This window comes from Pseudorasbora parva, chromosome 23 (assembly GCF_024679245.1).
Source record: "Pseudorasbora parva isolate DD20220531a chromosome 23, ASM2467924v1, whole genome shotgun sequence".
Lineage (NCBI taxonomy): Eukaryota > Metazoa > Chordata > Actinopteri > Cypriniformes > Gobionidae > Pseudorasbora > Pseudorasbora parva.
In genome coordinates this window covers 37608721-37621308 of record NC_090194.1, presented here as the reverse complement: position 1 = coordinate 37621308, position 12588 = coordinate 37608721, and the positions used below count along the sequence as shown (strand labels likewise).

The 12588-nt window shown below is 38.3% G+C and overlaps 1 protein-coding gene across 3 annotated transcripts in view; it reads left to right on the top strand.

Moving 5' to 3' along the window:
• The window catches only part of arvcfa (ARVCF delta catenin family member a), a 48119-nt gene extending 35799 nt beyond the window's left edge, over positions 1–12320 (top strand). For all 3 annotated transcript variants that reach the window (XM_067433975.1, XM_067433976.1, XM_067433974.1), the window contains 7 exons: positions 2293–2443; positions 4133–4325; positions 4807–4918; positions 5006–5093; positions 5717–5793; positions 6722–6825; positions 9311–12320. In XM_067433975.1, coding sequence (XP_067290076.1) covers positions 2293–2443; positions 4133–4325; positions 4807–4918; positions 5006–5093; positions 5717–5793; positions 6722–6814 — 714 coding nt within the window. In that variant the 3' untranslated portion in view covers positions 6815–6825; positions 9311–12320. The remainder of the gene's footprint in view (positions 1–2292; positions 2444–4132; positions 4326–4806; positions 4919–5005; positions 5094–5716; positions 5794–6721; positions 6826–9310) is intronic.
• The last annotated feature ends 268 nt before the right edge of the window (positions 12321–12588 follow it).

The following is a 12588-nucleotide window of genomic DNA, read 5'->3' as shown; positions in this document are numbered from 1 at the left end:
CTATCTAATGTTAGAGAATGAGATGAGGAGCAGGATGAGGAGCAGGACTGAAGCATTAGAGGAGTAGATGGACTCGATCTCCTCATCTGTGATCATCTCTGATCATTAATCATCATATAAATCTAATCTATCTAATGTTAGAGAATGAGATGAGGAGCAGGATGAGGAGCAGGACTGAAGCATTAGAGGAGTAGATGGACTCGATCTCCTCATCTGTGACTGATCATCTCTGATCATTAATCATCATATAAATCTAATCTATCTAATGTTAGAGAATGAGATGAGGAGCAGGATGAGGAGCAGGACTGAAGCATTAGAGAAGTAGATGGACTCGATCTCCTCATCTGTGTCTGATCATCTCTGATCATTAATCATCATATAAATCTAATCTATCTAATGTTAGAGAATGAGATGAGGAGCAGGATGAGCTCCAGGACTGAAGCATTAGAGGTGTAGATGGACTCGATCTCCTCATCTGTGTCTGATCATCTCTGATCATTAATCATCATATAAATCTAATCTATCTAATGTTAGAGAATGAGATGAGGAGCAGGATGAGGAGCAGGACTGAAGCATTAGAGGAGTAGATGGACTCGATCTCCTCATCTGTGATCATCTCTGATCATTAATCATCATATAAATCTAATCTATCTAATGTTAGAGAATGAGATGAGGAGCAGGATGAGGAGCAGGACTGAAGCATTAGAGGAGTAGATGGACTCGATCTCCTCATCTGTGTCTGATCATCTCTGATCATTAATCATCATATAAATCTAATCTATCTAATGTTAGAGAATGAGATGAGGAGCAGGATGAGGAGCAGGACTGAAGCATTAGAGGTGTAGATGGACTCGATCTCCTCATCTGAGTCTGATCATCTCTGATCATTAATCATCATATAAATCTAATCTATCTAATGTTAGAGAATGAGATGAGGAGCAGGATGAGGAGCAGGACTGAAGCATTAGAGGAGTAGATGGACTCGATCTCCTCATCTGAGTCTGATCATCTCTGATCATTAATCATCATATAAATCTAATCTATCTAATGTTAGAGAATGAGATGAGGAGCAGGATGAGGAGCAGGACTGAAGCATTAGAGGAGTAGATGGACTCGATCTCCTCATCTGAGTCTGATCATCTCTGATCATTAATCATCATATAAATCTAATCTATCTAATGTTAGAGAATGAGATGAGGAGCAGGATGAGGAGCAGGACTGAAGCATTAGAGGAGTAGATGGACTCGATCTCCTCATCTGTGATCATCTCTGATCATTAATCATCATATAAATCTAATCTATCTAATGTTAGAGAATGAGATGAGGAGCAGGATGAGGAGCAGGACTGAAGCATTAGAGGTGTAGATGGACTCGATCTCCTCATCTGTGTCTGATCATCTCTGATCATTAATCATCATATAAATCTTATCTATCTAATGTTAGAGAATGAGATGAGGAGCAGGATGAGGAGCAGGACTGAAGCATTAGAGGTGTAGATGGACTCGATCTCCTCATCTGTGTCTGATCATCTCTGATCATTAATCATCATATAAATCTAATCTATCTAATGTTAGTGAATGAGATGAGGAGCAGGATGAGGAGCAGGACTGAAGCATTAGAGGAGTAGATGGACTCGATCTCCTCATCTGAGTCTGATCATCTCTGATCATTAATCATCATATAAATCTAATCTATCTAATGTTAGAGAATGAGATGAGGAGCAGGATGAGGAGCAGGACTGAAGCATTAGAGGTGTAGATGGACTCGATCTCCTCATCTGTGTCTGATCATCTCTGATCATTAATCATCATATAAATCTAATCTATCTAATGTTAGTGAATGAGATGAGGAGCAGGATGAGGAGCAGGACTGAAGCATTAGAGGAGTAGATGGACTCGATCTCCTCATCTGTGTCTGATCATCTCTGAATCTGATCTGGAGTCAGTCTTTCACAAACACGTGATTTTTTTTCAGCTTTTTGCTCAAAATGTTGCTTTTTTATGAAACTTTTCCATATTCAAGTATTAATAAAAAAGGAATGCAAGAAACTAGATGTTTTTGTTTGTTTGTTTAAAAGAACAAGCTCTTTCTTTTGATATATTGCATGATCAGATATTCATAAAACAAAATATTCTATGGGCTATTAAATTTTGGTGAAAATGATCAAAAACCTTTTTTTTAAACGCTTGCGGGGAAAGAGTTAACAAGTGACACTCTGTTCAAAACACAAACTTTAACTTACAATACAGAGCAGTAAAGCATGATTGAAATAACCCTGTCCTGGTTTCCCAGTGGTCCAGTTACATACGTGCGACGGTGCGTAAGGAGAAAGGTTTGCCGGTTCTGGTGGAGCTGCTACACTCGGACGCTGATAAAGTGGTGCGAGCCATCGCCATCGCACTCAGAAACCTCGCCATCGACCACAAGAACAAAGACCTCGTGGGTAAGAACTTTACTTTGCCTCTCCAGCAGAAGCTGTGTGACACGGTGGCCCAGTAGTGCAGCCATACTAAATTAAACAACAACACAAGGAAATCGCCACAACACAACGTAAAAAAGCCACAGCACTACGGAAAAAAGCCACAGCACAACGGAAAAAAGCCACAGCACAACGGAAAAAAGCCACAGCACAACGGAAAAAAGCCACAGCACAACGGAATCAAGCCACAGCGCAACGGAAAAAAGCCACAACACAACGGAAAAAAGCCACAGCGCAACGGAAAAAAGCCACAGCACAACGGAAAAAAGCCACAGCACAACGGAATCAAGCCACAGCGCAACGGAAAAAAGCCACAGCACAACGGAAAAAAGCCACAGCGCAACGGAATCAAGCCACAGCACAACGGAAAAAAGCCACAGCACAACGGAATCAAGCCACAGCGCAACGGAAAAAAGCCACAGCACAACGGAAAAAAGCCACAGCGCAACGGAAAAAAGCCACAGCACAACGGAAAAAAGCCACAGCGCAACGGAATCAAGCCACAGCGCAACGGAAAAAAGCCACAGCGCAGCGGAAAAAAGCCACAGCACAACGGAAATGCTCCCGGCCACAAGGGGGTTCTCGGAGTGCGGTAAAGTTAGTTTTCCTTGCCATTGTTCTATAGATTGGCCAGTCTGACAAAGATTTAAACACTACGATCAGTTTTAAGTGTGTAACCATTGTATATCAACATGAAATATAAATTCAAAATCACCTACATGCATTATAGCTGCATATTTATACTCATGAACACTTTTACTCGCTATCACGGAGCTTGATGCCCAAGGGAACGTCTGCCAAATCCACCAACTGGTTGAACCTTTTTTGATCGACAAAAAAAACGGACTCAATAAGGCACAACATTGGAATTGGAACATTTAAACAAAAAAAAGGTCATTTTAATTCATAAAACTATACGTTTCAACCACTTGGTGGAATTATCAGATGTTACCTTGGGCATCAAGCTCCGTGATAGCGAGTAAAAGTGTTCATGAGTATAAATATGCAGCTATAATGCATGTAGGTGATTTTGAATTGATATTTCATGTTGATATACAATGGTTACACACTTAAAACTGATCGTAGTGTTTAAATCTTTGTCAGACTGGCCAATCTATAGAACAATGGCAAGGAAAACTAACTTTACCGCACTCCGAGAACCCCCTCGTGGCCGGGAGCATTTCCGTTGTGCTGGGGCTTTTTTCCGTTGTGTTGTGGCTTTTTTTCGTTGTGTTGTGGCTTTTTTCCGTTGTGTTGTGGCTTGATTCCGTTGTGTTGTGGCTTGATTCCGTTGTGTTGTGGCTTTTTTTCGTTGTGTTGTGGCTTTTTTTCGTTGTGTTGTGGCTTTTTTTCGTTGTGTTGTGGCTTTTTTCCGTTGTGTTGTGGCTTGATTCCGTTGTGTTGTGGCTTTTTTTCGTTGTGTTGTGGCTTTTTTTCATTGTGTTGTGGCTTTTTTTCGTTGTGTTGTGGCTTTTTTCCGTTGTGCTGTGGCTTTTTTCCGTTGTGCTGTGGCTTTTTTCCGTTGTGTTGTGGCTTTTTTTCGTTGTGTTGTGGCGATTTCGTTGTGTATTGGTTTAATTTAGTATGGCTGACCTACTGGGCCACCGTAGTGTGATAATGAGGCTGACATCATCGTCTCTGTGGCCCAATCAGGGAGCTACGCCATGAGGGATCTGGTCAGTAATCTGCCCTGCGGTCAGCAACGGCCTGCCAAAAACCTGGAGGGAGACACGGTGGTGGCCGTCCTCAACACTATCCTGGAGATCGTCTCGGAGAACCTGGAGAACGCCAGATTCCTCATTCAGGGACAAGGAATCCAGAAACTGGTGTCCATCAACAGGACAAGGTGACCACCGAGCTCCATACTGCAAAAAATGTTCTTCTTATTTAGTGTTTTTGTCTTGTTTCCAGTCCAAATATCAAAAAATTCAGAATTGTTTTTCTGGGGAAAAATATCTAACTGAAGTGAGTTTTTGCTTAAAACAGGCAACATGATCTGCCAATGGGGTGAGAGAAATAATCTGATTTCTGTTTGGGACGGAAACAAGAAACAAGATTTCAATCAGAAATAAGATTATTTTTCTCACCCCATTGGCAGATCATGTTGCCTGTTTTAAGCAAAAACTCATTTTGATATTATTTTCAACAAAACAAGAAAAATATCATGTAATTTTACTTGTCTAGTAAATACTTCTTGTTTTAAGAACTTTTAGATGTTTGGACTAGAAACAAGACAAAAATACTGAGTAAGAAGAGCATTTTTTTGCAGTGTATTGGGGTTGTTTTCAGTCATGATTGCTTTATGTTTATGTGTTTGAATCTGTCAGCCAATCAGTGCGCGAGACCAAAGCAGCGTCGCACATCCTGCAGAGCATCTGGGCCTATAAAGATCTCCGACACACTCTGGTCAAGGCCGGCTGGAGCAAAACTCACTTCAAGGTAACAGCGTTTAATCTCTGTCTGACTTCACAGCCGTAGGTTTAGTGATGGTGAGCTGATTATGAATGCATTGATTTGGTGTTTCAGCCAACCGTCTCCAGCCTGCCCAAAAAACAGAAGAACGCCAAGCAAGGCGGCGATGACATCACACTGCCCCTAATGGAGAAAAACCAAGGTCAATGATGGACGATTGCCATATGAGGCTCCTGCATTACCAGAACGAGAAAAGGGCTGTGTTGTGATCTTACACTGCATAAAAATGCTTTAGTATTTTTGTCTTGTTTCTAGTCCAAACTAAAAATTCTTAAAACAAGAAGTATTTACTAGACAAGCAAAAGTAATTGTCTTGTTTTGGGAAAAAATATCTCAAAATGAAGAGAGTTTTTGCTTAAAATAAGATTAATAATCTGCCAATGGGGTGAGAAAAATAATCTTAATTCAAACAGAAAACAAGATTATTTTTCTCACCCCATTGGCAGATTATTTATCTTATTTTAAGCAAAAACTCTCTTCATTTTGAGTTATTTATTATTATGAGTTATTACTAAGTAAGAAAAGCATTTTTAGCAGTGCATGTCATCACTTTTCAAAATGCTTATAAATCATACAGGATTAGTTTATTTTTGAGAAAGTAAAAATGCAGAATGTTTCTCTCTCCTCATCTCTCTCTCTCTCTCTCTCTCTCTCTGTGTGTGTGTGTGTGTGTGAGGTCTGTTTTTGGTGAACCCTAGCAAAGGCCGCTACTGTGTTTATGACGGCACGAATGCAGTAATGTTCTGCTGTTTCTGATGTTTTCAGACGGATACTGCAGCGTTGATCAGGCCGAGAGGGCAGGAGACGCTCCGTGTCACATGATCGAGCGAGAAACTTTTCAGGTCAATGCTCAAAAATACATTCAGAACGCCAGACTCTCTTTATTTATACAGTAGTGGCTGTCATCGTCAACCTTAATGCAAATATCACTAAAAAGATGATCCATATTTTGATGGTTTAATTGAACATGTAGGGTCATTAAAACACTATCTGCTCTGCATTGCAAAAAATGCTTTTCTTACTCAGTATTTTTGTCTTGTTTCTAGTCAAAATATCTAAAAATTCTTACATTAAGAAACATTTACCAGACAAGTACAAATTATCTTGTTTTGGGGAAAAATAACTCAAAATGAAGAGAGTTTTTGCTTAAAATAAGATCAATAATCTGCCAATGGGGTGAGAAAAATAATCTTGTTTTCTGTTTGAATTAAGATTATTTTTCTCACCCCATTGGCAGATTATTTATCTTATTTTAAGCAAAAACTCTCTTCATTTTGAGTTATTTTCCCCAAACAAGACAATTACTTTTACTTGTCTAGTAAATACTTCTTGTTTTAAGATTTGTTAGATATTTAGACTGGAAACAAGACAAAAATACTGAGGAAGAAAAGCATTTTTGCAGTGTGGACGTCATGTATGTGTTTACACTACAAAAAATGCTCTTCTTATTTAGTATTTTTGTCTTGTTTCCAGTCTAAATATCTAACAATTCTTAAATCAAGATGTATTTACTAGATTAGGTAAAATTACATAAGATATTTTTTCTTGTTTTCTGGGGGAAAATATCTAAATGAAGTGAGTTTTTGCTTAAAACAGGCCAAATGATCTGCCAATGGGGTGAGAAAAATCATCTGATTTCTGTTTGGGACGGAAACAAGAAACAAGATTTCAATCAGAAACAAGACAAAAATTCTAAGAAAGAAGAGCATTTTCTGCAGTGTGGACGTCCTGTGTGTTTAAGAAGCAGATGTGCTGTTGAATGTGTTTTAGGGTGTGATGGATAAGAGGCCTTTCATCAGGACCAGCAGGCCAGCGGTGGGGTTAGTGGAGCGGACGCCTCAGCCTCTGGACTCATGGGTCTGATCCACACCATGGTAAACCACAAAGAATTGGGAGCAAAATACAGGGAAAAAAAAAGTTCCCCAGCGCAAATGTTTTGTTATTTTTTCTGTAGAAAGACAAACATAAATGCTGATTAAAGAAATATTACAAAATATTTGACAGAGTAATCACTGTTTTGAAGAGGAGGGTCAAAATGACCATTTAAGATTTGGAGCCAAATTACAGGGGTGTAAAAATGACTTTAGAAAGACGACTGCATCATTATTTTATTTTCACACACAGATTGGTGAATCTATTGGTGAAATCTGTTGACTTTATCAATCTTTGTTGCATTACATGCCAACGGTGATCGTTCAAACATGGGAAAAAAGCAATTATTGCGTGATTTTTCTCAAGTTTGCATGCCTGTTAATCCAGAAGTGTGAAAGATATCTTAATATCATTTTAGAGTCTGATTCTTAACAAACTTTTCTCATGGTATCTTCATTTTAAATGTTCTATATGGTTCAATCCTAGAGATATGGAGGTCATAATGTGGCTCCATGAGCAAACTGGTCAATTGTACACATTTTCAGTGGTCAAAAACCAATCATGGTTCACTTTACACACAACTGATACTATTTTATTTTAAAGAGGAACATCTAAAGAACAAATAATGTTGAAACTAGAAATGTATCTTGTGTTTTTCTATCAACACAATTGTAAAGATTTAAAACTCTATGAGTGCCACAAATCCACTGGAAATGGTCACGTTGAGGCACATTAACTTGCTCTCGTGTATTTATAAGAATCTATATTTTCAGGGATATTTCGAAGATTGGGTTTTGTTCATTTTAACAGCTTCTGAAGCTGGCAAGAGTTCAAATACGCAGTATTATAACTACACGTTTCTGCATCGACATCCCAATATCTCTGAGATTGAAGATTTCAAAATAACATTTTCATAGAAACAAGAATCTGAAATGAGATATCTTTAATACTTATTAAATTACAGACATGCACACTTTGGAAAAACTCAGATGGGTATATTCTATGCAATTGTTTGATAGATACATTTCTAGTTTCAAAATTATTTGGTCCTCATATGTTCCTCTTTGAGAGAAAAAGCATCAGCTGTATGTGAAGTGCCCCACCTTTGGTTTTTGACCTCTGAAAATGTGTACAGTTGATAAATGTAATCATGGAGCCGTATTTAGATCTCCATATCTCTGGGAATAAGCCCTATAGAGCCTTAAAAACATGGAGAACAAAAAGAAAGTTTTGTTGAGAACCAGAATCTAAAATGATATTAAGATATCTTGAATACTTCTTGAGTTACAGGCGTGCAAACTTGAGAGAAAACACGCAATAAGTGCTTTTTTCCCATTTTTGAAGGATCACAGTTGGCATATTATGCAACAAAGATTGATAAAGTCAACATATTATACTAATAGACATACCAAACTCTGAGTGAAAATAAAAAATTGCTGCTGCCGTCTTTCTAAAGTCATTTTTACACCCGTGTAATTTGGCTCTAAAGTGAAAACTGCATTTTGACCCTTCTCTACAAAACAGTGATTATTCAGTAAATATACATCTGTGACATTTAATATGTTGTCTTTCTTCTTCATTTATGTCTTTCTTTATGTCTTTCTTTCACTATAAAAAAAGATCCAAACTTCTGGTTGAGTTGAGTAATCACTGTTTTGTAGAGAAGGGTCAAAATGCAGTTTTCACTTTAGAGCCAAATTACACGGGTGTAAAAATGACTTTAGAAAGACGACAGCATCATTAATTTATTTTCACTCAGAGTTTGGTATGTCTATTAGTATAATATGTTGACTTTATCAATCTTTGTTGCATTATATGCCAACTGTGATCCTTCAAAAATGGGAAAAAAGCACTTAATGTCTCGATGATTGTTTATTTCTTGGGTTTTCGATCTCCAAACATGATCGTCTTCATGTGGACCCCATATAAACACACTGATGGAAATCTGTATTTGGTTTCTATTAAGTTACTTTATGTATTTTTTTCTACTCACTTCAGCACTCTCAGAACAGCTTTATTTACACCGCTAAAAATGCTCCTCTTACTTAGTATTTTTGTCTTCTTTCTAGTAAAAATTTCAAAAAATTCTTACATTAAGAAACATTTACTAGACAAGTACAAATTATTGTCTTGTTTTGGGAAAAAAATAACTCAAAATAAATAATAGATAAATAATCTGCCAATGCAGCGAGATGATAAATAATCTTGTTTTCTGTTTGAATTAAGATTATTTTTCTCACCCCATTGGCAGATTATTTATCTTATTTTAAGCAAAAACTCTCTTCATTTTGAGTTATTTTTCCCCAAAACAAGACAATTACTTTTGCTTGTCTAGTAAATACTTCTTGTATTAAGAAAGTTTAGATGTTTGGACTAGAAACAAGACAAAAATACTGAGTAAGAAGAGCATTTTTTTGCAGAGTAGTCCCTGGACCCGTTTGAAACCACTGATCTGCTGTAATATTGCCTTTCTTTGTGTTTTCACAGGTTGGAGATCCACTTTCAGACCCACATTTAGACTGAGGTTCAGCACAACTCATCCCAGAATCAAACGAGAGAAATATGGCATATCATCCCCATACGCTGGAGGACTCGTGTCCGTCTGAACGTGGATTTGACTCTTTGCTGCTTTGGCAATCTTCACTGTTAAACTCAAGAATCATGATGTGACGAGTCACGTATAGATCTGATTATTCACCATATTATGATCTTGTGTTGTTTCTGTTGCTTTTTTGGTTGTTGTCGACGAGTCTCTAAGTTGTATAATAGTGTTCCAGATATTTCTGATCATCCACACAGACGACTTCAGTTCTGTATCTAAAGTTTTATGCACAAAAGAAATGATAACATGATTATATTAATAGGTTATTATGGGGCTGGTGGACACTCTAAAAAATGCTGGGTTTAAAACAACCCAAGTTGGGTTGAAAATGGACAAATCTAGTCACTGGGTTGTTTTGCCCCAGTGGTTGGGTTAAATGTTTGCCCAACCTGCTGGGCAGTTTTATTTAACCCATCTATGGTTAAATATTACCATATGGCTGGCTTAAAAATTACTAAAGGCAACAATTACAATCAAAAGGTAAACATTTATTAATAAGCAATTTATTATTGTTTAATTATTATTCATTACACTTATTAATAATGTTCATTTATTAAACATATTATTAAATGTTAATTTACAACATATTTTGGGTTCATTTTAAACAAGCTATACACCATTTTTTAAACAATAGTTGAGTTAAAACAACCCATTCATTGGGTTAAAACAGCCCATTCACTGGGTTAAAACAGTCCGTATACTGGGTTAAAACAGTCCGTATACTGGGTTAAAACAGCCCACATACTGGGTTAAAACAGCCCATTCACTGGGTTAAAACAGCCCATTCACTGGGTTAAAACAGCCCATTCACTGGGTTAAAACAGCCCATATACTGGGTTAAAACAGCCCATTCACTGGGTTAAAACAGTCCATATACTGGGTTAAAACAGCCCATTTACTGGGTTAAAACAGCCCATTCACTGGGTTAAAACAGCCCATTCACTGGGTTAAAACAGCCCATTCACTGGGTTAAAACAGCCCATATACTGGGTTAAAACAGCCCATTCACTGGGTTAAAACAGCCCATTCACTGGGTTAAAACAGCCCATATACTGGGTTAAAACAGCCCATTCACTGGGTTAAAACAGTCCATATACTGGGCTAAAACAGCCCATTCACTGGGTTAAAACAGTCCATATACTGGGTTAAAACAGCCCATTCACTGGGTTAAAACAGCCCATATACTGGGTTAAAACAGCCCATTCACTGGGTTAAAACAGCCCATATACTGGGTTAAAACAGCCCATTCACTGGGTTAAAACAGCCCGTATACTGGGTTAAAACAGCCCATTTACTGGGTTAAAACAGCCCATTCACTGGGTTAAAACAGCCCAAATACTGGGTTAAAACAGCCCATTCACTGGGTTAAAACAGCCCATTCACTGGGTTAAAACAGCCCATATACTGGGTTAAAACAGCCCATTCACTGGGTTAAAACAGCCCATTCACTGGGTTAAAACAGCCCATTCACTGGGTTAAAACAGCCCATATACTGGGTTAAAACAGCCTGTATACTGGGTTAAAACAGCCCGTATACTGGGTTAAAACAGCCCATTCACTGGGTTAAAACAGCTCATATACTGGGTTAAAACAGCCCATTCACTGGGTTAAAACAGCCCATATACTGAGTTAAAACAGCCCGTATACTCGGTTAAAACAGCCCATTCACTGGGTTAAAACAGCCCGTATACTCGGTTAAAACAGCCCATTCACTGGGTTAAAACAGTCCATATACTGAGTTAAAACAGCCCGTATACTGGGTTAAAACAGCCCATTCACTGGGTTAAAACAGCCCATATACTGAGTTAAAACAGCCCGTATACTCGGTTAAAACAGCCCATTCACTGGGTTAAAACAGTCCATATACTGAGTTAAAACAGCCCGTATACTCGGTTAAAACAGCCCATTCACTGGGTTAAAACAGTCCATATACTGAGTTAAAACAGCCCGTATACTGGGTTAAAACAGCCCATTCACTGGGTTAAAACAGCCCATATACTGAGTTAAAACAGCCCGTATACTGGGTTAAAACAGCCCATTCACTGGGTTAAAACAGCCCGTATACTGAGTTAAAACAGCCCGTATACTGGGTTAAAACAGCCCATTCACTGGGTTAAAACAGTCCATATACTGAGTTAAAACAGCCCGTATACTGGGTTAAAACAGCCCATTCACTGGGTTAAAACAGCCCATATACTGAGTTAAAACAGCCCGTATACTGGGTTAAAACAGCCCATTCACTGGGTTAAAACAGTCCATATACTGAGTTAAAACAGCCCGTATACTGGGTTAAAACAGCCCTTTCACTGGGTTAAAACAGCCCATTCACTGGGTTAAAACAGCCCATTCACTGGGTTAAAACAGCCCATATACTGGGTTAAAACGGCCCGTATACTGGGTTAAAACAGCCCGTATACTGGGTTAAAACAGCCCATATACTGGGTTAAAACAGCCCATATACTGGGTTAAAACAGCCCATTTAGTGGGTTAAAACAGCCCATTCACTGGGTTAAAACAGCCCATTCACTGGGTTAAAACAGCCCATATACTGGGTTAAAACAGCCCATTCACTGGGTTAAAACAGCCCATTTACTGGGTTAAAACAGCCCATATACTGGGTTAAAACAGCCCATTTACTTGTGTTGTATACAATACCCATTGTGTTGTTTTTAACCCAGCATTTTTTAGAGTGTAGTCTACAGGCAACTGTACCGAAACTGTACTTATTATAGTCTAAATCAGAGAATATATCAGAGATTTTAATGCATTCATACTAAAATTGTTTCATAACATCAGTGATCTACTGGCTTGAAAAATAAAAATAAGTGAGTTCTTAATAAATCTGTTACATCATGCATCTAACAGAAAATAAAATGAAATAAAAATTACATAACACGTGCTGTGTGGCAGATGTGCTGCGAGATGGACGCCGAACGCTGTGAGAGATTCAAAAGAAAAGATTCGATTCAAACGATTCGCGTGTTTTGAATTCGCATCGCATCGGTTAGAGCATCACTGACTCACAGACACGAGTGCCAATCATCGATCGATCCCACACGGACACAAACACCACAGGTGAGGATCATAATATTCATCATATTTACACTGATAACGCGCGTTATATCAGTTACTTTATCATCTCTGAGCGAGTGTTTGTGAACTG